General features: G+C 46.2%; 1 protein-coding gene across 2 annotated transcripts in view; it reads left to right on the top strand.

Annotated features, from left to right (window-relative positions):
• The window catches only part of ppfibp2b (PPFIA binding protein 2b), a 100892-nt gene that overhangs the window by 58784 nt on the left and 14602 nt on the right, over positions 1-27506 (top strand). Inside the window, exons 6-9 of one of the 2 annotated variants that reach the window (XM_039017606.1) lie at positions 1614-1754; positions 9971-10168; positions 11405-11497; positions 27354-27465. In XM_039017606.1, the coding sequence (XP_038873534.1) occupies positions 1614-1754; positions 9971-10168; positions 11405-11497; positions 27354-27465 (544 nt within the window). The remainder of the gene's footprint in view (positions 1-1613; positions 1755-9970; positions 10169-11404; positions 11498-27353; positions 27466-27506) is intronic. The other variant, XM_039017605.1, reaches the window with a different exon arrangement.

Raw genomic sequence — 27506 nt, 5'->3', positions numbered from 1 at the left:
ACACAGGACACCGGATAAGACAGGAGAAGTACTCCAGATATAACCAACTGACATGTCTGATTCAGACAGAGGAGATCAAAATAGAGCCACGTAACATATATATATATATATATATATATATATATATACATATATAAATACACAGTTGAAGTCGGAAGTTTACATACACCTTAGCCAAATACATTTAAGCTTAGTTTTTCACAATTCCTGACATTTAATCTGGTTCATCCTTGGGAGCAATTTCCAAATGCCTGAAGGTACCACGGTCATCTGTACAAACAATAGTACGCAAGTATAAACACCATGGGACCACGCAGCCGTCATACCGCTCAGGAAGGAGACACATTCTGTCTCCTAGAGATGAATGTACTTTGGTGCGAAAAGTCCAAATCAATCCCGGAACAACAGTAAAGGACCTTGTGAAGATGCTGGAGGAAACAGGTACAAAAATATCTATATCCACAATAAAACGAGTCCTATATCAACATAACCTGAAAGGCCGCTCAGAAGGTAAGAAGCCACTGCTCCAAAACCGGCATAAAAAAGCCAGACTACGTTTTACAACTGCACATGGTGACAAAAATCATACTTTTTTGAGAAATGTCCTCTGGTCTGATGAAACAAAAATAGAACTATTTGGCCATAATGACCATCGTTATGTTTGAAAGATAAAGGGGGAGGCTTGCAATCCGAAGAACAACATCCCAACCGTGAAGCACGGGGATGGCAGTATCGTGTTGTGGGGGTGCTTTGCTGCAGGAGGGGCTGGTGCACTTCACAAAATAGATGGCATCATGAGGGAAGGAAAATTATGTGGATATATTGAAGCAACATCTCAAGACATCAGTCAGGAAGTTAAAGCTTGGTCGCAAATGGGTCTCCCAAATAGACAATGACTCCAAGCATGCTTCCAAAGTTGTGGAAAAATGGCTTAAGGACAACAAAGTCAAGGTATTGGAGTGGCCATCACCAAGCCCTGACCTCAATCCAATAGAACATTTGTGGGCAGAACTGAAAAAGCGTGTTCGCGCAAGGAGGCCTACAAACCTGATTCAGTTGCACCAGCTCTGTCAGGAGGAATGGGCCAAAATTCTCCCAACCTATTATGGGAAGCTTGTGGAAGGCTACCTGAAACATTTGACCCACGTTAAACAATTTAAAGGCAATGCTACCAAATACTAATTGGGTGTATGTAAACTTCTGACCCACTGGGAATGTGATGAAAGAAATAAAAGCTGAAATAAATCATTCTCTCTACTATTATTCTGACATTTCACATTCTTAAAATAAAGTGGTGATCCTAACTGACCTAAAACAGGGCATTTTTACTCGGATTAAATGTCAGAAATTGTGAAAAACTGAGTTTAAATGTATTTGGCTAAGCTGTATGTAAACTTCCAACTTCAACTGTATATATATATATGTATGTAAACTATATATATATATATCTATATAGCAGGACCCTGGTTCCCTGGCTGAACTTTTGGTTTGGGGGAACTTTTTGCCCAGTGGAGCGGCAACTGACTTTGTACTGCGCTCTGGTCAGTGGATGCGTTGTGTGTGTGTGTAGGGGAGTGTTAATGTGTGTGTCTCTGTGGCTGTGTGCTGCACAGGAGCTGCTGAGCCGGAACTCGTTGGAGACCCAGAAACTAGATCTGATGGATGAGGTTTCCTACCTGAAACTGAAGCTGGTCGGCATGGACGAGGAACAGAACCACAACGGCAGCAGCAAGGACCAGCAGAACAAAGCTGAGGTACAGTACTATAGTGCAGGCTGGCATGATTGGAGAGAATCACACACTGGGCTGGTTAACCATAAAACATAACTTAAACTTGACTTAAACTGAAAATGAAAAGCACCCCAAAAGCACTCCACTCAGGGCTTTGTATGGTGGCACCATTAACCCACAGCTGTTAGCAAGAGTCCCACAAAGCCTTATATAGTGAGCCAACTTAGTATGTTTTCTAGTTCGAACAGTACTGGAAGTCCAAGTGAAAAATAACATAATTCCATCAGTAGCGAGTGTGATCTCAGTGTGGCCTCAGTGGGGTCTTTCAGTGCCTTTACCAGCTTCATGACCCACCTGTTGTTCTTTTTGAGGCTGGCTAGGTAGAAACCACATGTGGAATGTTTATTTGATGTTGCACAGACCACAATGTGCTCTAATGTGTCAGCAGGCCTATGTAGAGCTGTCAGATACTTCAGGAGAAACAGGGACTTGGCATGAAGAAAATGATATCTCTATAACCTTGAGAATAGCAATTCACAAGAAGCCTCACTTTCAGTCTTAGAAGAGTCACATGGCTGGAGAAAAAATACTACAGGAGTAGTGAATGAAGGATTTAAGTTAAAATGGCAAAAACATGTAGGTCTGTAGGTTCACTTTGACACATTTATATGACCGCTCCAAACCTATAGGTTTATAGTAAAGAGAAACAGGGGATCTCCAGAGCCTGGGACACCCCATGGGGACACCCCAAGGAGATCAAACACTCCCCCCAGACAAGCTGTAAAGTTCCCCTCACAGGAGCACCCCCTCTGTAGGTCTGTCAAAGCCCTGGTCATCCACTGACTGGTCACCATTTTATAACTTCATTAGGAACTGCCATGACCAGACCACCAGCTCTCAGTGTATTTCTGCTCCAGTGTATTGGGCTAATATTGGACATATGTCTTCCAGTTACTGTGAACAGTTACAATAATATTAGAAGTACAATTGTAACTGTTCACAGTAACTGAAAGACGTATGTCCATTATAAGAGCTTATACAACTGTTTGATTGCTGATATTAGTTCATCATATTAGTTCTTCTGACTGTATCCAGAGCTAAGTCAGACACGTCCATGTGCTTGCTGGATTCCACCTAATGCTATGTGTTGCGTCATCCCTCTGGAGAAGGGTTAGGCACGACCACATGCAGTCAGTTCAACTCCAATAACCTGATCAACTACTCCAAACACCCCAGTCCAGTTCACCAGCAACAGCACTTCCGCCTCTCCTCAATGAGCCTGTTGTGCTGCTTTGTTCAGTGTATTACACCCAGCTGCTCTCAAATGGGACTGAAGCATGCCAATGTAAGACCTTGAAAAAGAGGGGAGGAGAGTCAGACTTTTTCTGTGACGTTGGCAGTGTTTTATCACTCTGTATGTCTCTCTGTCTGTCTGTCACCAGAGCCTCAGCCCAGTAACAACCCCCAGTCTGTCTGTCACCACAGCCTCAGCCCTGTAACAACCCCCAGTCTGTCTGTCACCACAGCCTCAGCCCTGTAACAACCCCCAGGCTGCCTGTCACCAGAGGATTTGGCCTTGTGTTAAATGAACATGATTTAGTATTGTGGATGTCCGCTGAGGCCCAGGGAACCCAAACTCCCCGGCTGCCCCAAAAGGTGATTTAGAGTCTGATAAGCAGGGCTGGAAATTACCAGAGACACAGAATCTCGGCGAGGCCTGAACTAGAGCCGCTGACAGACAGTGGGGCAGATGAGAAATGGCAGCGTGCAGACGTGCAGGCTGTGTTCCAGACATTCTGGTGAGCAATCAACTACTGAGCGCAAAAATACGCTGGAGACATTTGCACAGCAGATCGGACGTGAGTGGCACATCGATGTGAAATTAAATCGCTATCTGATTCAGAATCTTGCCATAACATGAGCAAATCTCTGTAACTGTTGGTAACAGTGACATTATGCAGAGTTGTCTTGGGGACAGAATATCAAGTGTATTGACAGAGAGGGAAGCTTGTGGGTTTACCATGTAATGTACACAGACTGTCGTGTCATGTGTCTCTGACCTCGTCCCATAAATCCATGATATCCGGGCGGAGTGGAACTCCACGCCGGTTGCGGTGCCATGGTAACCTGAAACCAGTCTGCATTTGTTTCATCCACAAACACTAGGCTAGGCTTCATGCACCATGGGGGAATGGCAGAAATTCACTTGGAACATCCCACAAGTGCAAACACATTCCCCCCAGAGACCTCTCCTCGACTACCAAGCTCAGAGCGTACAGCTATACATAGAGGGGGAATGTGTATCATCAGCTGTACTGTCAGTGTAACGTCAACTGGGACTTTCATATTAAACTTCCTCTGTCCACAAGCCAGGCAATTCTGTCAGCGTATCCAAGATTAGGTCATTAAACCACCAACCAACCCCCTAACTTCTCAGGGAATGTACTTGCCTTGTTTGTTACCGTTTAACTTGTTGGTATCAAACATACACTTCAGTTTAATTCTAGTTGGCCAAAATGTTAATATAATCTAGTTAGGAATCTACTTGCTGTCCTTAATCTTCGAAGCCTTCCAATTCCTCAGAGAAGGAAAGGTATCTTCTGGCCAGCAGCCAGATAAGCCAGTCTTTACATTTGCACTTTGAGAACTTGCAAAGTAGCTCAGGAACTTTGTTTACGCTGTCTGGCCGTGTGACAGTTTAACTGTGTCAAACATGGCACCGTACAGATCTGCCCCCAGAGGTCCCTTTATCCTCATCCTAGTAATAACTACTTCTGCTAATCAATCTATGTCTATCTATCTATATATATATGTAAAAGTATGTGGTCACCCTTAAAATTAGTGGATTCGGCTGTTTCAGCCACACCCGTTGCTGACGGGTGTATAAAATCGAACACACAGCCATGTAATCTCCATGACAAACATTGGCTTGGCAGAGCTTAGTGACTTTCAGCATTGCATCGTCATAGAGCGGTAGAGCTGCTAGAGCTGCGCCGGTCAACTGTACGTGCTGTTATTGTGAAGTGGAAACGTCTAGGAGCAACAATGGCTCAGCCACGAAGTGAAAATCGTCTGTCCTCTGTTGCAACACTCACTACCGAGTTACAAATGGCCTCTGGAACCAACGTCAACACAATAACTGTTCGTTGGGAGCTTTGGTTTCAATGGACGAGCAGCCGCACACAAGCCTGAGATAACCATACGCAATGCCAAGCGCTGCCTGGATTGGTGTAAAGCTCGCCGCCATTGGGCTCTGGAGCTGTGGAAATGCGTTCTCTGGAGTGATGATTCACGCCTCACCATCTGACAGTCCGACGGACGAATCTGGGTTTGGCGGATGCCAGGAGAACGCTGCCCAAAGGCATAGTGCCAACTGTAAAGTTTGGTGGAGGAGGAATAATGGTCTTGGGTGTTTTTCATGGTCCGGGCTAGGTCCCTTAGTTCCAGGGAAGGGAAATCTTAACGCCACAGCATACAATGACATTCTAGACGATTCTGTGCCTCCAACTTTGTGGCAGCAGTTTGGGGAAGTCCATTTCCTCTATCGGCATGACTATGCCCCCATGCACAAAGCAAGGTCCATACAAAAATGGTTTGTCGAGTAGGTGTCGACTGGGTGGCCAGGCCTAGTCACCCAATATCAGTGCCTGACCTCACTAATTCTATTGTGGCTGAATTGAAGCTATTCTCCACAGCAATGTTCCAACATCTAGTGGAAAGCCTTCCCAGAAGAGTGGAGGCTGTTATAGCAGCAATGTTCCAACATCTAGTGGAAAGCCTTCCCAGAAGAGTGGAGGCTGTTATAGCAGCAATGTTCCAACATCTAGTGGAAAGCCTTCCCAGAAGAGTGGAGGCTGTTATAGCAGCAATGTTCCAACATCTAGTGGAAAGCCTTCCCAGAAGAGTGGAGGCTGTTATAGCAGCAATGTTCCAACATCTAGTGGAAAGCCTTCCCAGAAGAGTGGAGGCTGTTATAGCAGCAATGTTCCAACATCTAGTGGAAAGCCTTCCCAGAAGAGTGGAGGCTGTTATAGCAGCAATGTTCCAACATCTAGTGGAAAGCCTTCCCAGAAGAGTGGAGGCTGTTATAGCAGCAATGTTCCAACATCTAGTGGAAAGCCTTCCCAGAAGAGTGGAGGCTGTTGTAGCAGCAATGTTCCAACATCTAGTGGAAAGCCTTCCCAGAAGAGTGGAGGCTGTTATAGCAGCAATGTTCCAACATCTAGTGGAAAGCCTTCCCAGAAGAGTGGAGGCTGTTGTAGCAGCAATGTTCCAACATCTAGTGGAAAGCCTTCCCAGAAGAGTGGAGGCTGTTATAGCAGCAATGTTCCAACATCTAGTGGAAAGCCTTCCCAGAAGAGTGGAGGCTGTTATAGCAGCAATGTTCCAACATCTAGTGGAAAGCCTTCCCAGAAGAGTGGAGGCTGTTATAGCAGCAATGTTCCAACATCTAGTGGAAAGCCTTCCCAGAAGAGTGGAGGCTGTTATAGCAGCAATGTTCCAACATCTAGTGGAAAGCCTTCCCAGAAGAGTGGAGGCTGTTATAGCAGCAATGTTCCAACATCTAGTGGAAAGCCTTCCCAGAAGAGTGGAGGCTGTTATAGCAGCAATGTTCCAACATCTAGTGGAAAGCCTTCCCAGAAGAGTGGAGGCTGTTATAGCAGCAATGTTCCAACATCTAGTGGAAAGCCTTCCCAGAAGAGTGGAGGCTGTTATAGCAGCAATGTTCCAACATCTAGTGGAAAGCCTTCCCAGAAGAGTGGAGGCTGTTATAGCAGCAATGTTCCAACATCTAGTGGAAAGCCTTCCCAGAAGAGTGGAGGCTGTTATAGCAGCAATGTTCCAACATCTAGTGGAAAGCCTTCCCAGAAGAGTGGAGGCTGTTATAGCAGCAATGTTCCAACATCTAGTGGAAAGCCTTCCCAGAAGAGTGGAGGCTGTTATAGCAGCAATGTTCCAACATCTAGTGGAAAGCCTTCCCAGAAGAGTGGAGGCTGTTATAGCAGCAATGTTCCAACATCTAGTGGAAAGCCTTCCCAGAAGAGTGGAGGCTGTTATAGCAGCAATGTTCCAACATCTAGTGGAAAGCCTTCCCAGAAGAGTGGAGGCTGTTGTAGCAGCAATGTTCCAACATCTAGTGGAAAGCCTTCCCAGAAGAGTGGAGGCTGTTATAGCAGCAATGTTCCAACATCTAGTGGAAAGCCTTCCCAGAAGAGTGGAGGCTGTTGTAGCAGCAATGTTCCAACATCTAGTGGAAAGCCTTCCCAGAAGAGTGGAGGCTGTTATAGCAGCAATGTTCCAACATCTAGTGGAAAGCCTTCCCAGAAGAGTGGAGGCTGTTATAGCAGCAATGTTCCAACATCTAGTGGAAAGCCTTCCCAGAAGAGTGGAGGCTGTTATAGCAGCAATGTTCCAACATCTAGTGGAAAGCCTTCCCAGAAGAGTGGAGGCTGTTATAGCAGCAATGTTCCAACATCTAGTGGAAAGCCTTCCCAGAAGAGTGGAGGCTGTTATAGCAGCAATGTTCCAACATCTAGTGGAAAGCCTTCCCAGAAGAGTGGAGGCTGTTATAGCAGCAATGTTCCAACATCTAGTGGAAAGCCTTCCCAGAAGAGTGGAGGCTGTTATAGCAGCAATGTTCCAACATCTAGTGGAAAGCCTTCCCAGAAGAGTGGAGGCTGTTATAGCAGCAATGTTCCAACATCTAGTGGAAAGCCTTCCCAGAAGAGTGGAGGCTGTTATAGCAGCAATGTTCCAACATCTAGTGGAAAGCCTTCCCAGAAGAGTGGAGGCTGTTATAGCAGCAATGTTCCAACATCTAGTGGAAAGCCTTCCCAGAAGAGTGGAGGCTGTTATAGCAGCAATGTTCCAACATCTAGTGGAAAGCCTTCCCAGAAGAGTGGAGGCTGTTATAGCAGCAATGTTCCAACATCTAGTGGAAAGCCTTCCCAGAAGAGTGGAGGCTGTTATAGCAGCAATGTTCCAACATCTAGTGGAAAGCCTTCCCAGAAGAGTGGAGGCTGTTATAGCAGCAATGTTCCAACATCTAGTGGAAAGCCTTCCCAGAAGAGTGGAGGCTGTTATAGCAGCAATGTTCCAACATCTAGTGGAAAGCCTTCCCAGAAGAGTGGAGGCTGTTATAGCAGCAATGTTCCAACATCTAGTGGAAAGCCTTCCCAGAAGAGTGGAGGCTGTTATAGCAGCAATGTTCCAACATCTAGTGGAAAGCCTTCCCAGAAGAGTGGAGGCTGTTATAGCAGCAATGTTCCAACATCTAGTGGAAAGCCTTCCCAGAAGAGTGGAGGCTGTTATAGCAGCAATGTTCCAACATCTAGTGGAAAGCCTTCCCAGAAGAGTGGAGGCTGTTATAGCAGCAATGTTCCAACATCTAGTGGAAAGCCTTCCCAGAAGAGTGGAGGCTGTTATAGCAGCAATGTTCCAACATCTAGTGGAAAGCCTTCCCAGAAGAGTGGAGGCTGTTATAGCAGCAAAGGGGGACCAACTCCATATTAATGCACATCATTTTGGAATGAGATGTTTGACGAGCAGGTGTCCACATACTTTTTGGTCATGTAGTGTATATATACTGCATTTATACAAGAGTTGGAGTTTGGATACACCTACTCATTCAGACATTTTTCTTTATTTTTACTAAAACTATGAAATAACACATGGATTCATACAGTAACCAAAAAAGTGTTAAACTAATCCAAATATATTTTAGATTTTAGATTCTTCAAAAGGACCACCCTTTGCCTTGATGACAGCTTTGCACACTCTTGGCATTCTCTCAACCACCTTCACCTGTAATGCTTTTCCAACAGTCTTGAACGAGTTCCCACATATGCTGAGCACTTGTTTGCTGCTTTTCCTTCACTCTGCAGTCCAACTCATCCCAAACCATCTCAATTGGGTTGAGGTCGGTGGAGGCCAGGTCATCTGATGCAGCACTCCATCACTCTCTGTCTTGGTCAAATAGCCCTTACACAGCCTGGAGGTGTGTTGGGTCATTATCCTTTTGAAAAACAAATGATAGTCCCACTAAGCGCAAACCAGATGGGATGGTGTATCACTGCAGAATGCTGTGGTAGCCATGCTGGTTAAGTGTGCCTTGAATTCTAAATTAATCACAGACAGTGTCACCAGAAAAGCACCATCACACCTCCTCCTCCGTGCTTCACGGTGGGAACCACACATGCTGAGATCATCCGTTCACCTAGTCTGCATCTCACAAAGACACGGCGGTTGGAACCAAAAATCTAAAATTTGGATTCATCAGACCAAAGGACAGATTTCCACCAGTCTAATGTCCATTGGTGTCCTTTAGTAGTGGTTTCTTTGCAGCAATTCGACCATGAAGGCCTGATTCATACAGTCTCCTCTGAACATCCTCAGATGTTGAGATGTGTCTGTTACTTGAACTCTGTGAAGCATTTATTTGGGCCGCAATCTGAGATGCAGTTAACTCTAATGAACTTATTCTCTGCAGCAGAGGTAACTCTGGGTCTTCCTTTCCTGTGACAGTCCTCATGAGAGACAGTTTCATCATAGTGCTTGATAGTTTTTGCGACTGCACTTTTAGAAACGTTCAAAGTTCTTGAAATTTTGCGTATTGACTGACCTTCATGTCTTAAAGTAATGATAGACTATCGTTTCTCTTTGCTTATTTGAGCTATTCTTGCCATAATATGGACTTGGTCTTTTGCCAAATAGTGCTATCTTCTGTATACCACCCCCTACCTTGTCACAACACAACTGATTGGCTCAAACGCATTAAGAAGGAAAGAAATTCCACAAATGTACTTTTAACACAGCACACCTGTTAATTGAAATGCATTCCAGGTGAGTATCTCATGAAGCTGGTTGAGATAATGCCAAGAGTGTGCAAAGCTGTCATCAAGGCAAAGGGTGGCTACTTTGAAGAATCTCAAATATAAAATACATTTGATTTGTTTAACACTTTTTTGGTTACTAAATTATTCCATATGTGTTATTTCATAGTTTCGATGTCTTCGCTATTATTCTACGATGTAGAAAATAGTAAAACTAAAGAAAAACCCTTGAATGAATAGGTGTGTCCAAACTTTTGACTGGTACTGTATGTACTGTACATCTTATTTTAATGTAATTGTTTTACGAATATAAAAACAAAATACCCACAGCAGTGCATATCATTTGGAACCTTTTTATTATTATTATTTTTCCTTTTTCTGTTTTGTATTTTCTTCTCCCTCTCTCAGTGTGTGGTAAATCTGATAAGCGAGCTCCAGGAGCAGATGTGTAGGTTTCAGGAAGAGATCCACACCCGCATCATGGAGAAACGGGCCATGGAGGCCCAGGGGGAGAGTGGTGCCCGCGAGGCCCACGACCAGAGCCCTGACGTGGGCTTGGGTGGCTCTGACGTGGAGGAGTTTTGCTGTCGCTGTGGAGGACAGAATGTAGGCAGTACCCATGGACACGCTACCCCCCCTCTCTTAACTACCGTCCTCCCTACCCCTCTAGATTCCTCTACTGGGTCTAGTACTTAACGCTTCTCTTTACAGTGACCGAAGTCTCTACCTCTACTACTACAATGTGTGTGAATCCTGTGGTTTTTAGTGTACTGTTTTCCTCCATATACGGGTGGGGTTTTTAGTTTTTTGGGGGGGGTGTAGATCAGCTTTAATTTTGCAGATAAATTGTGGCTTCCATCAATGTAATTGTCTGCATCATTTACAATCCCCAATTTTTTTGTGTAAATATATATATATATATATAAAATATCTGAGTGTTGTCTCAAACTCATTGTAAGTGGTGTGGTGTGCTTGCATGACCGTGGTTCACCTTATTAATGCAATCAAGGTTTACTGGTCACTGTGTCCAAATACTGGGCTTGGTTGATGGCTTATGCTCATACCCTATCTCTAAACATGAGATAAATTCAAATTTATCTACTTTAGTCACTTTTTCAATGTTCAAGTTTTTTATGATTTGATGAAATTATCCAAGAAACATTATATCCTTGTGCCAGTTTGTTTCAATATTCAGCCTTGACAACTTTTTTGAAGGGACCTAATGGATGCTGAAACAAACCGGCAACCAGACTGGCTAACTGACTGGTAATGTCCATAAACATTGTTCCTTTTGAGGAGCCTGAGCCATCACTACTGAGTACAGCATAGGGCAGGGGTATTCAACTCTTACCCTACGAGGTCCGGAGCCTGCTGGTTTTCTGTTCTATCTAATAACTAATTGCGCCCACCTGGTGTCCCAGGTCTAAGTTCCTGATTAGAGGGGAACAATAAAAAAAAGCAGTGCAACTGGCTTCGAGGTCCAGAGTTGAGTTTGACGGGTATAGGGGCTGACTGACTGGTCACGTGTTAAAAGGGTCATCTGTTGCCTTCCTGGGATGTGGAGCTTTATATGTATTAACTGCACAGTGTTCTGGCTGTTAAGGGATCAAATTACGTGGGTCAACATATGAAAACTTCCCTTCTACTTTTTGGTGTAACATGTTCATTTATAAACTGAGAGAACAATGTTTGTATCCAACACTGGTTTTTGACTGGATAAGTTGGTGTTTTCGTGCGGAAGGCACAGTGAAGAGCATGGTGTTTTTGGTCTGGAGATTTTGCATCAAAGGGACACAGTTATTTTCAATTAAAACTTTACAACATGTTCTGTGTTATTGACAGGGCTTACTGCAAGAACTCAGGCTCCTCAAGAGTAAAGTGGATGTGCTGGAGGGGGAGAAATCGCAGTATGAGAGAAAACTAAAGGCCACGAAGGTAAAAAATATATATATATCAGGAAAAAAAATTGTTATAACTTTTGCTTTCTGTCACAGTTTTGCTTTACAGTTCTTTATCTGTCAGTTTAGTTGATTCACATGGCACTTTAAGGTGACACCCACTTTAGTTGGTTTTCTAGCAAATTGATATTCCTATTTCATTTGAAGACATAATTGCCTCAATTTTACTTTGTTGCTCTTGGCAACTCCAATTTTGGAGGTAAACTTTGTTCCTATCTTCCAGCTTACTTTCCACCCATTCTGGCTCTCTCTCCCTCTAGCTCTCTATCTCTTACTCTCTCCATGTGTGTTACCAGTCGCTCATGACCAAGCTCTCTAGCCTGAAGGTCACTGTAGAGCACACTCAGGTGGAGAAGCAGCACTGGGAGGAGCGATGGCGGACCGCTCAGGTGCCTCTTCTTCCTCACCCTAATCCCTCTTTCATGCTGACTACTCCTTCTCCTTCCCCCTCTGCTCCTGATGTTCTCTGCCTCCACCTCACTCTGCACTTGTCCCTCTTCCTCCTCCTCATCCTCCCCTTCTCTTGTTAACACCATGGTTGTGGAATCTCATTCACCCAATCCCTCACAGGTTCAGGTGGTTCTACTGAGATCCTGTGAGTAGAGTTTACTTGGAGTATTGTCATCTGTATGACTAGACAATGTACGGAATCCATATGAGGAACACTGTCATTCCTCTGACAATGTTCCTCATATGGATTCCATACCCATTTCTATTTTTAGTTAAATAATGGGGAATTATACTGACAAAAAATATAAACACAACATGCAACAATTGCAACGATTTTATGAGTTACAGTTCATATAAGGAAATCAATCAATTTCAATAAATTAATTAGGGCCTAATCTATGGATTTCACATGACGGGGCAGGGGCGCAACCATGGGTGGGAGTGCATAGGCCCACCCACTTGAGAGCCAGACCCACCCACTGGGTAGGCAGGCCCAGCTAATCAGAAGGAGTTTTTCCCCACAAAAGGGCTTTATTACAGACAGAAATACTCCTCAGTTTCATCAACTGTCCGGGTGGCTGGTCTCAGACGATGTGGTGAAGAAGCCGGATGTGGAGGTCCTGGGCTGGCGTGGTTACACGTGGTCTGCAGTTGTGAGACCAGTTTGATGTGCTGCCAAATTCTGGTGGCCTATGGGAGAGAAATTAACATTCAATTCTCTGGCAACAGCTCTGGTGGATATTCCTGCAGTCAGCATGCCAATTGCACGCTCCCTCAACTTGAGACATCTGTGGCATTGTGTTGTGTGACAAAACTGCACATTTTAGAATGGCCTTTTATTTTCCCTAGCGCAATGTCCACCTGTGTAAGGATCATGCTGTTTCATCAGGTTCTTGATATGCTACACCTGTCAGGGGAATGTATTGTTTTAGCAAAGGAGAAATGCTTACTAAAAGGGATGAAAATTTGTGCACAAAATTTGAGAGAAATAAGCTTTTTGGTGTGTATGGAACATTTCTGGGATCTTTTATTTCAGCTCATGAAACATGGGACCAATACTTTACATGTTGCGTTTATATGTTTGTTCAGTGTATATATAAAATATTCCTCCAAAATAAGGATATGTACATTTGTTTTCTATATCTATGGGGAGAATGAGAAAAAGATCAAAACAAACAAATAGAGAAAAAGGAAGAGCGAGACCAAGCGAACAATGCTTTTGACATTGACTCGATCTGACAGCTCACTCTTACTCCCCCGTCCTCTCCGACCAAGAACTAATAATACAGAACATAGCATGCTCCAATTGCTATCTGTTATTCAATGTACGGGTTCTGCAGAAGTGAGCTGAAGGGGGTTGAGGGGGGCGATACGTCCATGTCTCAGGCTGCAGACAGACTGCCATGTTTAGAAGATCTATCTATACGCTGTGCTCATCCAGAGGAGACGGCTCACAAGTATTTGTTTGTGTGGGCGTGAATGGTAGATGATCGACTCTGAGACTTCCAACCATTGAGTTCACTGACCAAGTGCATGACCCTCTGTGGTCATTGACTACCACCCACAGGCTTCACGCAGTTAAGCCTGAATGGTCCTAGGCAGGCAGGCAAACAATCACCGTACTGACCTCCATGCTTCCCCATATTTTATTATTGGATTAGTGAGGTTCCCTTTTTAATGTGCATGTAGTCTATTGGGTTTGTACCAGGGGTTGGAACCGGTTCATGGTACAGAACCCAAAAACTGGAAAATAAAACTTTTTTGAGGAACAGAATCAGAACCGGGAACGAAAGTGATCTATACTGTTCCTGAACAGAACTGTTTTAAAAACATGGGAACTGGATAATAACGTTATTTTATGTTCCATGCATTTTCTTCAGTCTCACAAACTCAAGGCGCCTGTAACGGCTGTCTAATTCCTCCTCCTCGGATGAGGAGAAGGAGTAGGGATCGGACCAAAACGAAGCGTTGTATGCAGACATGAAGATTTATTTAAACAAGACGAAACACGAAGAACACTTGAATAGATTACAAAATAACAAAACGACGTAGACAGACCTGAACATGAGAACTTACAATAAAACACGAAGAACGCACGAACAGGAACAGACTAACCAAACGAACGAAAACGAAACAGTCCCGTGTGGTGCGACAGACACAGACACAGGAACAATCACCCACCCACAAACAGTGAGAACAGCCTACCTTAATATGGTTCTCAATCAGAGGAAACGTCAAACACCTGCCTCTAATTGAGAACCATATCAGGCAACACATTTAACCCAACATAGAAACACATAACATAGAATGCCCACCCCAACTCACGCCCTGACCAACTAAACACATACAAAAACAAGGAAAACAGGTCAGGAACGTGACAGAACCCCCCCCTCAAGGTGCGAACTCCGGGCGCACCACCTAAAGTCTAGGGGAGGGTCTGGGTGGACGGTGGTGGCTCCGGCTACGGACGTGGTCCCCACCCCACCATAGTCAAACCCCGCTTCCGTAGCCTCCTCCAAATGGCCACCCTCCAAATTAACCCCACTGGATTAAGGGGCAGCACCGGACTAAGGGGCAGCTCCGGACTGAGGGGCAGCTCCGGACTGAGGGGCAGCTCCGGACTGAGGGGCAGCTCCGGACTGAGGGGCAGCTCCGGACTGAGGGGCTGCTCCGGACTGAGGGGCAGCTCCGGACTGAGGGGCTGCTTATGGCTGGCTGACGGCTCTGGCTGCTCATGGCTGGCTGACGGCTCTGGCTGCTCGTGGCTGGCTGGCGGCTCTGGCTGCTCATGGCTGGCTGGCGGCACTGGCTGCTCATGGCTGGCTGGCGGCTCTGGCTGCTCATGGCTGGCTGGCGGCTCTGGCTGCTCATGGCTGGCTGGCGGCTCTGGCTGCTCATGGCTGGCTGGCGGCTCTGGCTGCTCATGGCTGGCTGGCGGCGCTGGCTGCTCATGGCTGGCTGACGGCTCTGGCTGCTCATGGCTGGCTGACGGCTCTGGCTGCTCCTGTCTGGCGGAAGGCTCTGGCTGCTCCTGTCTGGCGGAAGGCTCTGGCTGCTCCTGTCTGGCGGAAGGCTCTGGCTGCTCCTGTCTGGCGGACGGCTCTAGCGGCTCCTGTCTGGCGGACGGCTCTAGCGGCTCCTGTCTGGCGGACGGCTCTAGCGGCTCCTGTCTGGCAGACGGCTCTGAAGGCTCAGGACAGACGGGCGGCTTTGAAGGCTCAGTACAGACGGGCGGCTTTGCAGGCTCAGTACAGACGGGCGGCTTTGAAGGCTCAGTACAGACGGGCGGCTTTGAAGGCTCAGGACAGACGGGCAGTTCAGGCGGCGCTTGGCAGACGGACAGCTCAGACGGCGTTGGGCAGACGGGCAGTTCAGGCGCCGCTGGGCAGACGGCAGACTCTGGCCGGCTGAGGCGCACTGTAGGCCTGGTGCGTGGTGCCGGAACTGGAGGTACCGGGCTAAGGACACGCACCTTCAGGCTAGTGCGGGGAGCAGCAACAGGACGCACAGGACTCTGGAGGCGCACAGGAGGCTTGGTGCGTGGTGCCGGAACTGGTGGTACCGGGCTGAAGACACGCACCATAGCGCTAGTGCGTGGAGGAGGAACAGGGCTCTGGAGATGCACAGGAAGCTTGGTGCGTGGTGCCGGAACTGGTGGTACCGGGCTGAAGACACGCACCATAGGGCTAGTGCGTGGAGGAGGAACAGGGCTCTGGAGACGCACAGGAAGCCTGGTGCGTGGTGTAAGCACTGGTGGTACTGGGCTGGGGCGGGGAGGTGGCCCCGGATATACCGGACCATGCAGGCGTACTGGCTCCCTTGAGCACTGAGCCTGCCCAACCTTACCTGGTTGTATGCTCCCCGTAGCCCGACCAGTGCGGGGAGGTGGAATAACCCGCACTGGGCTATGTAGGCGAACCGGGGACACCATGCGTAAGGCTGGTGCCATGTATGCCGGCCCGAGGAGACGCACTGGAGGCCAGATGCGTTGGGCCGGCTTCATGACATCCGGCTCAATACTCAATCTAGCCTTGCCAGTGCGGGGAGGTGGAATAACCCGCACCGGGCTATGCACACGTACAGGAGACACCGTGCGCTCTACCGCATAACACGGTGTCTGCCCGTACTCTCGCTCTCCACGGTAAGATCGGGAAGTTGGCGCAGGTCTCCTACCTGACTTCGCCACACTACCCTTTAGCCCCCCCCCAATACATTTTTGGGCTTGACTAACAGGCTTCCTACCGCGTCGTCGTGCTGCCTCCATTCGCCGGTATCCCTCCTCACACTGCGCCAGAGAATCCCAGGCGGGCTCCGGCACTCTCCTTGGGTCGATCGCCCACCTGTCGATCTCCTCCCACGTAGTGTAGCCCAGATCCTTCTCCTGCTTCCGGGCTAGCTCCTCAAAACGCCGCCTCTCTGCTTTCGCTGCCTCCAGCTCAGCTTTGGGGCGGCGATATTCTCCTGGCTGTGCCCATGGACCTTTACCGTCCAATATTTCCTCCCATGTCCAGAAATCCTGCGATCGCTGTTGCTTTCTCCCACGCCGCTTGGTCCTTGGTTGGTGGGAGATTCTGTAACGGCTGTCTAATTCCTCCTCCTCGGATGAGGAGAAGGAGTAGGGATCGGACCAAAACGCAGCGTTGTATGCAGACATGAAGATTTATTTAAACAAGACGAAACACGAAGAACACTTGAATAGATTACAAAATAACAAAACGACGTAGACAGACCTGAACATGAGAACTTACAATAAAACACGAAGAACGCACGAACAGGAACAGACTAACCAAACGAACGAAAACGAAACAGTCCCGTGTGGTGCGACAGACACAGACACAGGAACAATCACCCACCCACAAACAGTGAGAACAGCCTACCTTAATATGGTTCTCAATCAGAGGAAACGTCAAACACCTGCCTCTAATTGAGAACCATATCAGGCAACACATTTAACGCAACATAGAAACACATAACATAGAATGCCCACCCCAACTCACGCCCTGACCAACTAAACACATACAAAAACAAGGAAAACAGGTCAGGAACGTGACAGCGCCTATGCAAAGCACTCACTCTGTCACTCAGAAACGTATTCCAGTGTCTGAAAATCTTTGCCAGTGTGTGTGCTTGTGTAGGCAATCTGCCCCTCCCCTTCCGAAGCTTAGGCTACTGTAGCCTACTGACATTAAGCGTGATTCAGAAATGATGGAGAGATTTTTAATTTGAGAATAATGGATTCCATTTTTCAATGCTAGTTGTGGATACTATAGTTATCATATTTCACATTCTATTTATTAACTACAAAAAGACGTGTTTTTAATTTTGGTGCCGCTCTGCACACACAAGCTTGTTAGCTAGCTCTGGTCCAACTTTAAGCCAGCGCTCGGAATTTCAAAGACATTCAAAGTTCCTCCATTGAAGCCACTCCTCTGTAGGTATAATTCTGTGGGCCTAATTCAGATCATGTATTTCATAACAATGCCCAGCGCACCAAGCCCTCTCTCGCTCTCCCTCCCGCAAAATTTGTCTCCCAGCTCGCAATTAGGAATCGGACCAGAAGCGGCCGGAACTGATTGAATTGGCCCGGAATTGGGTGTCGGACTCGGCCCGGAATCAAAATGAATGACTGCCCAGAATCGTCGACCGGAATTTGCCGGCATCTTACCAGAATCCCAATGTAAATTTACATAAATGTATACAAAATTACCCAGATTTAGTCATTTTAAATATGACTATTATACATTTTATACATAGAAATTATACCCATCCACAAAAAAAACATCTTGTGTCAAAGGAAACACCATACACCTGGTGACCGTGTCAGCGTGCATGCACCTAGCCCGCCACAGGAGTCGCTACAGCGCGATAGGACATCCCGGCCGGTCAAACCCTCCCCTAACTCGGACAACGCTGGGACTATTGTGCTCATGGGTCTCCCGGTCGTGGCCGGCATGGGTCTGCAACCAGCATCTGTAGAAACTCAGTTTGCTTAGAGCACTGCACCACTTGGGAGGTTCCAGCCACAAAGTTTTGAATGCTTATTAATTGCCTTGCATCAAAATACTAAGATACTACACAGGACTCTTAAAGAATTTCATTTAAATGTTCATTGTATTTTTTGATCACAGAAACAATGAGGAAAATATGGAAAAAATAAATAAATAATGAAATGTTAATTATATAAAGCAGCCCGTGTAATCATCTTCCAGAGAGTAGCCCCAATCGGCCCGAGCCCCAATAATACATTAGGGCCAGATAACTCTCACCGGAATCAGCCCGAGCCCCAAGTGATACATTTGTGCCAGATAACTCACACCGGAATCGGCCTGAGCTTAATCCCCGCATTCTAGCCATTATTAATACTGCAGAAGGCGGCCCAGACTCGGGCCATATGTGACTCTCATCCGAGTGCCCCGACTCTCATCCGTAATCGGCCCAGATCCACTGTGCTAGCTGGGCTGCCTGTGCTAAAACAACTATAGCTTGCCCACGCCATAGCAAGCTGCTCCATCCGCACTGATTGGTGAAGTAATTTAATGTTGAGCTAATGTAAAAAAATATATATGTATTTCAGAGGTTTAGAAAGGAACAATATAAATCTGTACTTTTTGGGGGGTTCGAACAAGTTCCAAACTTTTTATTTTGCAGGTCAAAACAGTAAAAGGGAACAAAAAATGGTTCTGTTCTGAACGATTGTAAAATAATTTCAGTTTCAACCCCTGATTTGTAATGCAGTGGTAAAGTGTACTGCTCTCATCCAGCCTCATTCTCAATTTCTGTCTACTACTGCACCTTATTCCAAGCCCCATTGCTCAACCCTAACCCTTTGTGTTACCAGATAAGGATTGCTGCCCATGTCTATGTGTGGATAGTTACCTTGTGTTTAAAGTTTTTGACTACAATAGATACAGAGCTTTTTATTGACTTCCAACTGAATTGATCAGTATTTGTTTGTCCTCCCTCTGACACTAAGGACCTAATCATGAATTATGCACCACACCCCTCTCATGATTTTCCTAATTGAGGAAGACATCATTGCCCTGTCACCTTGGAAGTACAGTGGGGTCTGAAATTATTGGCGCCCTTGATAAAGATGAGCAATAATGACTGTATAAAATAAATAATTGAAATTCTGAGCTACACTACATGACCAAAAGTATGTGGACACCTGCTCGTCCAACATCTCATTCCAAAATCATGGGCATTAATATAGAGTTGGTCCACCCTTTGCTGCTATAACAGCCTCCACTCTTCTGGGAAGGCTTTCCACTAGATGTTAAAACATTTCAAATCAAATATTTGTCACATACACATGGTTAGCAGATGTTAATGCGAGTGTAGCGAAATGCTTGTGCTTCTAGTTCCGACAATGCAGTAATAACCAACGAGTAATCTAACCTAACAATTCCTCAACTACTACCTTATACACACAAGTGTAAAGGGATAAAGAATATGTACATAAAGATATATGAATGAGTGATGGTACAGAACGGCATAGGCAAGATGCAGTAGATGGTATAGAGTACAGTATATACATATGAGACGAGTAATGTAGGGTATATAAACATAAAGTGGCATAGTTTAAAGTGGCTTGTGATACATGTATTACATAAAGATGGCAAGATGCAGTAGATGATATAGAGTACAGTATATACATATACATATGAGATGAGTAATGTAGGGTATGTAAACATTATATTAAGTGGCATTGTTTAAAGTGGCTAGTGATACATTTTTACATACATTTCCATCAATTCCCATTACTAAAGTGGCTGGAGTTGAGTCAGTATGTTGGCATCGGCCACTAAATGTTAGTGGTGGCTGTTTAACAGTCTGATGGCCTTGAGATAGAAGCTGTTTTTCAGTCTCTCGGTCCCTGCTTTGATGCACCTGTACTGACCTCGCCTTCTGGATGATAGCGGGGTGAACAGGCAGTGGCTCGGGTGGTTGTTGTCCTTGATGATCTTTATGGCCTTCCTGTGACATCGGGTGGTGTAGGTGTCCTGGAGGGCAGGTAGTTTGCCCCCGGTGATGCGTTGTGCAGACCTCACTACCCTCTGGAGAGCCTTACGGTTGTGGGCGGAGCAGTTGCCGTACCAGGCGGTGATACAGCCCGACAGGATGCTCTCGATTGTGCATCTGTAGAAGTTTGTGAGTGCTTTTGGTGACAAGCCAAATTTCTTCAGCCTCCTGAGGTTGAAGAGGCGCTGCTGCGCCTTCTTCACAAGGCTGTCTGTGTGGGTGGACCAATTCAGTTTGTCCGTGATGTGTACGCCGAGGAACTTAAAACGTACTACCCTCTCCACTACTGTCCCGTCCATATGGATAGGGGGGTGCTCCCTCTGCTGTTTCCTGAAGTCCACAATCATCTCCTTTGTTATGTTGACGTTGAGTGTGAGGTTATTTTCCTGACACCACACTCCGAGGGCCCTCACCTCCTCACTGTAGGCCGTCTCGTCGTTGTTGGTAATCAAGCCTACCACTGTAGTGTCGTCCGCAAACTTGATGATTGAGTTGGAGGCGTGCATGGCCACGCAGTCGTGGGTGAACAGGGAGTACAGGAGAGGGCTCAGAACGCACCCTTGTGGGGCCCCAGTGTTGAGGATCAGCGGGGTGGAGATGTTGTTACCTACCCTCACCACCTGGGGGCAACCCGTCAGGAAGTCCAGTACCCAGTTGCAAAGGGTGGGGTCGAGACCCAGGGTCTCGAGCTTGATGACGAGTTTGGAGGGTACTATGGTGTTAAATGCTGAGCTGTAGTCGATGAACAGCATTCTCACATAGGTATTCCTCTTGTCCAGATGGGTTAGGGCAGTGTGCAGTGTGGTTGCGATTGTGTCGTCTGTGGACCTATTGGGTCGGTAAGCAAATTGGAGTGGGTCTAGGGTGTCAGGTAGGGTGGAGGTGAAATGGTCCTTTACTAGTCTCTCTAAGCACTTCATGATGATGGAAGTGAGTGCTATGGGGCGGTAGTCGTTTAGCTCAGTTACCTTAGCTTTCTTGGGAACAGGAACAATGGTGGCCCTCTTGAAGCATGTGGGAACAGCAGACTGGGATAAGGATTGATTGAATATGTCCGTAAACACACCAGCCAGCTGGTCTGCGCATGCTCTGAGGACGCGGCTGGGAATGCCATCTGGGCCTGCAGCCTTGCGAGGGTTAACACGTTTAAATGTTTTACTCACCTCGGCTGCAGTGAAGGAGAGCCCGCAGGTTTTGGTAGCGGGCCGTGTCAGTGGCACTGTATTGTCCTCAAAGCGAGCAAAAAAGTTATTTAGTCTGTCTGGGAGCAAGACATCCTATTTTCTAGGGGGATTGCTTCCATTCAGCCACAAGAGCATTGGTGAGGTCGGGAACTGATGTTGGGCGATTAGGTCTGTCTAGCAGTCGGCATTCCAATTCATCCCAAAGGTGTTCGATGGGGTTAGGTTCAGGGCTCTGTGCAGGCTAGTCAAGTTCTTCCACACCGATCTCAACAAACCATTTCTGTATGTACCTCGCTTTGTGCTCTGGGGTATTGTCATGCTGAAACAGGGCCTTCCCCAAACTGTTGGCACCAAGTTGGAAGCACAATCTCGTCTAGAATGTAATTGTATGCTATAGCGCTAAAAACTGGAACTAAGGGGCCTAGCCTGAATGAAGAAAAACAGCTCCAGACCATTATTCCTCCTCCACCAAACTTTACAGTTGGCATTATGCATTGGGGAAGGTAGCGTTTTCCTGGCATCTGCCAAACCCAGATTCATCCGTCGAGTTGCCAGATAGTGAAGCGTGATTCATCACTCCAGAGAAAGCTTTTCCACTGCTCCAGAGTCCAATATCGGCGAGCTTTACACCACTCCAACCGACGCTTGGCATTGCGCATGGTGATCTTAGGCTTGTGTGCGGCTGCTCGGCCATGGAAACCCTTTTCATGAAGCTCCCGATAAACAGTTCCTGTGCTGACGTTGCATCCAGAGGCAATTTGGAACTCGGTAGTGAGTGTTGCAACTGAGGACAGACGATTTTTACATGCTATGCGCTTCAGCACTCGGCAGTCCCATTCTGTTAGCTTGTGTGGCCTACCACTTCGCAGCTGAGCCGTTGATGCTCCTAGACGTTTCCACTTCATAACAGCACTTACAGTTCAGCGGGGTAGCTCTAGCAGGGCAGAAATTTGATAAACTGACTTGTTGGAAAGGTGCTATCCTATAACGGTGCCATGTTGAAAGTTACTGAGCTCTTTAGTAAGGCCATTCTACTGCTAATGTTTGTCTATGGAAATTGCATGGCTGTGTGCTCGATTTTATACACCTGTCAGCAACAGGTGTGGCTGAAATAGCCAAATCCACTCATTTAAAGGAGTGTCCACATACTAATGTACACTGCTCAAAAAAATAAAGGGAACACTAAAATAACACATCCTAGATCTGAATGAATGAAATATTCTTATTAAATACTTTTTTTCTTTACATAGTTGAATGTGCTGACAACAAAATCACACAAAAATGATCAATGTAAATCTAATTTATCAACCCATGGAGGTCTGGATTTGGAGTCACACTCAAAATTAAAGTGGAAAACCACACTACAGGCTGATCCAACTTTGATGTAATGTCCTTAAAACAAGTCAAAATGAGGCTCAGTAGTGTGTGTGGCCTCCACGTGCCTGTATGACCTCCCTACAACGCCTGGGCATGCTCCTGATGAGGTGGCGGATGGTTTCCTGAGGGATCTCCTCCCAGACCTGGACTAAAGCATCCGCCAACTCCTGGACAGTCGGTGGTGCAACGTGGCGTTGGTGGATGGAGCGAGACATGATGTCCCAGATGTGCTCAATTGGATTCAGGTCTGGGGAACGGGCGGGCCAGTCCATAGCATCAATGCCTTCCTCTTGCAGGAACTGCTGACACACTCCAGCCACATGAGGTCTAGCATAGTCTTGCATTAGGAGGAACCCAGGGCCAACCGCACCAGCATATGGTCTCACAAGGGGTCTGAGGATCTCATCTCGGTACCTAATGGCAGTCAGGCTACCTCTGGCGAGCACATGGAGGGCTGTGCGGCCCCCCAAAGAAATGCCACCCCACACCATGACTGACCCACCGCCAAACCGGTCATGCTGGAGGATGTTGCAGGCAGCAGAACGTTCTCCACGGCGTCTCCAGACTCTGTCACGTCTGTCACGTGCTCATGTGCTCAGTGTGAACCTGCTTTCATCTGTGAAGAGCACAGTGCGCCAGTGGCGAATTTGCCAATCTTGGTGTTCTCTGGCAAATGCCAAATGTCCTGCACGGTGTTGGGCTGTAAGCACAACCCCCACCTGTGGACGTCGGGCCCTCATACCACCCTCATGGAGTCTGTTTCTGACCGTTTGAGCAGACACATGCACATTTGTGGCCTGCTGGAGGTCATTTTGCAGGGCTCTGGCAGTGCTCCACCTGCTCCTCCTTGCACAAAGGCAGAGGTAGCGGTCCTGCTGCTGGGTTGTTGCCCTCCTACGGCCTCCTCCACGTCTCCTGATGTACTGGCCTGTCTCCTGGTAGCGTCTCCATGCTCTGGACACTACGCTGACAGACACAGCAAACCTTCTTGCCACAGCTCGCATTGATGTGCCATCCTGGATGAGCTGCACTACCTGAGCCACTTGTGTGGGTTGTAGACTCCGTCTCATGCTACCACTAGAGTGAAAGCACCGCCAGCATTCAAAAGTGACCAAAACATCAGCCAGGAAGCATAGGAACTGAGAAGTGGTCTGTGGTCACCACCTGCAGAACCACTCCTTTATTGGGGGTGTCTTGCTAATTGCCTATAATTTCCACCTTTTGTCTATTCCATTTGCACAACAGCATGTGAAATGTATTGTCAATCAGTGTTGCTTCCTAAGTGGACAGTTTGATTTCACAGAAGTGTGATTGACTTGGAGTTACATTGTGTTGTTTAAGTGTTCCCTTTATTTTTTTGAGCAGTGTATATTTAGTGTATATTGTATGCAAAAAAATGGGGAAATTATATTACTGTATACTAATACAATTGCTCAGAGAAAGAGATTTTGTTTAACAGGTAATAAAAAAAATCTCATGAAGGTAGGGGTAAAAATTATTGACACCCCTAAAGATTCATATATATAAAGTTGTCAAAAGATTAGTATTTGGTCTCATATTCCTATCACACAATGACTACTGTACATCAAGCTTGTGACTTTACAAACTTGTTGGATGCATTTCAGTTCGTTTTGAGTTTGTTTCAGATGATTCTGTGCCAAATAGAAATTAATGGTAAATAATGTAACTTTTTTTATTTATTTACCTCGGCAAGTCAGTTAAGAACGAATTCTTATATACAATGGTGGCCTACCACAGCCAAACCCAGGTCAATTGTGCGCTGCCCTATGGGACTCCCAATCACAGCCAGATGTGATACAGCATGGATTTGAACGAGGGACTGTGGTGATACCTCTTGCATTGAGATGGCGTGCCTTAGACCTCTGCGCCACTCAGAAGCCCTTTTATTGTAAATAAGAATATAATATGTTTTTAAACACTTCTACATTAATGTGGATGCTACCATGATTACGGAAACTCCTGAATGAATCGTGAATAATGCTGAGCTACAAAGTTACAGTGGGTCAGAGATCATACCTTCAAGACATGCTAACCTCCCTGTTATTGGTAATGGTGAGAAGTTAGCAATCTCTTTCGCTGAGCGATTGTATTAGTTTAAAATAATTAACAATGAGTGTACAAAACATTAAGAACACCTTCCTAATATTGAATTGCACCCCCTTTTGCCCTCAGAACAGCCTCAATTCGTCAGGGCATGGACTCTACAAGGTGTCGAAAGCGTTTCACAGGGATGCTGGCCCATGTTGGCTCCGATGCTTCCCACAGTTGTGTCAAGTTGGCTGGATATCTTTTGGGTGGTGGACCATTCTTGATATACACAGGAAACTGTTGAGCGTAAAAAAACTGCAGCGTTGCAGCTGTTGACACACTTACCGGTGTGGATTTAGATAATGGATCATAGCTTTCACCTGATTTTACCTGGTCAATCTAAACTCAGTTAAAAAGAAACGTCCACTCACTGTCAACTGCGTTTATTTTCAGCAAACTTAACATGTGTAAATATTTGTTTGAACATAACAAGATTCAACAACGGAGACATAAACTGAACAAGTTCCACAGACATGTGACTAACAGAAATTGAATAATGTGTCCCTGAACAAAGGGGGGTCAAAATCAAAAGTAACAGTCAGTATCTGGTGTGGCCACCAGCTGCAGTAAGTACTGCAGTGCATCTCCTTGTCATGGACTGCACCAGATTTGCCAGTTCTTGCTGTGAGATGTTACCCCACTCTTCCACCAAGGCACCTGCAAGTTCCCGGGCAATTCCTGGGGGAAAGGCCCTAGCCCTCACCCTCCGATCCAGATGTGCTCAATGGGATTGAGATCCGGGCTCTTTGCTGGCCATGGCAGAACACTGACATTCCTGTCTTGCAGGAAATCACACACAGAACGAGCAGTATGGCTGGTGGCATTGTCATGCTGGAGGGTCATGTCAGGATGAGCCTGTAGGAAGGGTATCACATGAGGGAGGAGGATGTCTTCCCTGTAACGCACAGGGTTGAGATTGCCTGCAATGACAACAAGCTCAGTCCGATGACGCTGTGACAGACCGCCCCAGACCATGACGATAAACACGAATCCGACCATCACACCTGGTGAGACAAAACCGTGACTCGTCAGTGAAGAGCACTTTTTGCCAGTCCTGTCTAGTCCAACGACGGTGGGTTTGTGCCCATAGGCGACATTGTTGCCGGTGATGTCTGGTGAGGACCTGCCTTACAACAGGCCTACAAGCCCTCAGTCCAGCCTCTTTCGGCCTATTGCTGGCAGTCTGAGCACTGATGGAGGGATTGTGCGTTCCTGGTGTAACTCGGGCAGTTGTTGTTGCCATCCTGTACCTGTCCCGCAGGTGTGATGTTCGGATGTACCGATCCTGTGCAGGTGTTGTTACACGTGGTCTGCCACTGCGAGGATGATCAGCTGTACGTCCTGTCTCCTTGTAGCGCTGTCTTAGAAGTCTCACAGTACAGACATTGCAATTTATTGCCCTGGCCACATCTGCAGTCCTCATGCCTCCTTGCAGCATGCCTAAGGCACGTTCACGCTGATGAGCAGGGACCCTGGGCATCTTTCTTTTGGTCTTCTTCAGAGTCAGTAGAAAGGCCTCTTTAGTGTCCTAAGTATTCATAACTATGACCTTAATTGCCTACCGTCTGTAAGCTGTTAGTGTTTTAACGACCGTTCCACAGGTGCAGTGTTCAAACCCTTTACAATGAAGATCTGTGAAGTTATTTGGATTTTTACGAATGATCTTTTAAAGACAGGGACCTGAAAAAGGGACGTTTCTTTTTTTGCTGAGTTTGTAATGGAAAGAGCAGATGTTTGTACACTGTAATGTTTGTAATTTCCCCCCAAAAATGTGCTTAAATATAACTCCGTTTTTGAATGATTTATTTTATACAGTCATTATTGCTCATCTTTATCAAGGGTGTCAATAATTGCAGACCCCACTGTATATCTGTATGAGACTAAGGGCTCTATTCAATCCGTATCGCGTAAGTTCAGCTTTACAGCTTGATTTCAATTTAAAGGCAATGTTCCCGCTTTAGTGGAGACTTTATTCAGGGTAAACGTTGCTTATGTCATCTCAATCAGAAATTACCTTTACATTTCTATCACGTAAACTGTAACGCTTCAGCTTTACAGACTGAATAGAGCCCGTAATGTCATTATCAAATCAAAGTTTATTGGTTGCGTACACAGATTTGCAGTTGTTATCGCAGGTACAGCAAAATGCTTATGTTTCTAGCTCCAACAGTACAGTAGTCCAACAATACCTAGCAATAAAAAACCATACACACGTAATAAAATTAAAACAATTCAAGAATATCAGAACGAGCAACATCTATACACATAGTGGTATGGACAGTATATGAATAGAAAAGGTGTGTGCAGCAATAGTTATGGGATGAGCCATGACTAGAATACAGTATATACATATAAAGTGGGTAAAATAGTATTTAACCTTTTATTAAAGTGACCCATGTTCTATGACTCTATGTACATAGGGCAGCAGTCTCTAAAGCGTAGGGTAGAGTACCTATTGGTAGCCGGCTAGTAACACTGACTAAAGTTCAGAGCAGTGTTGACTGTTTAACAGTCTGATGGCCTGGAGATAGAAGCTTTTTATCAGTGTCTCGGTCCCAGAGTTGATGCACCTGTCAGTCTCCATCTTCTAGATGGTAGCGTGATGAACAAAGCCGTGGCTCGGGTGGCTGTGGTTGTAGACAGGCAGTATTGACTTGGATCACTCCATTGACCGTGACCCTCTCTCTACAGGTGAAGATAGCAGACTTACAGCAGATACTGGCTTCCAAAGACTCTGAGATCGACGGCCTTCAGAGCCAGCTGGTCTCCAGAGGCCCAATGACCAATGAGAATCCAGAGAGAGGTAACCTTACCTGTGAAACACACATCATACATCATCAGTAA

Source organism: Salvelinus namaycush, chromosome 21 (assembly GCF_016432855.1).
Source record: "Salvelinus namaycush isolate Seneca chromosome 21, SaNama_1.0, whole genome shotgun sequence".
NCBI classification, from domain to species: domain Eukaryota; kingdom Metazoa; phylum Chordata; class Actinopteri; order Salmoniformes; family Salmonidae; genus Salvelinus; species Salvelinus namaycush.
Note: the sequence above shows the minus strand (reverse complement) of the source record. Positions and strands in the feature narration are given on the sequence as shown.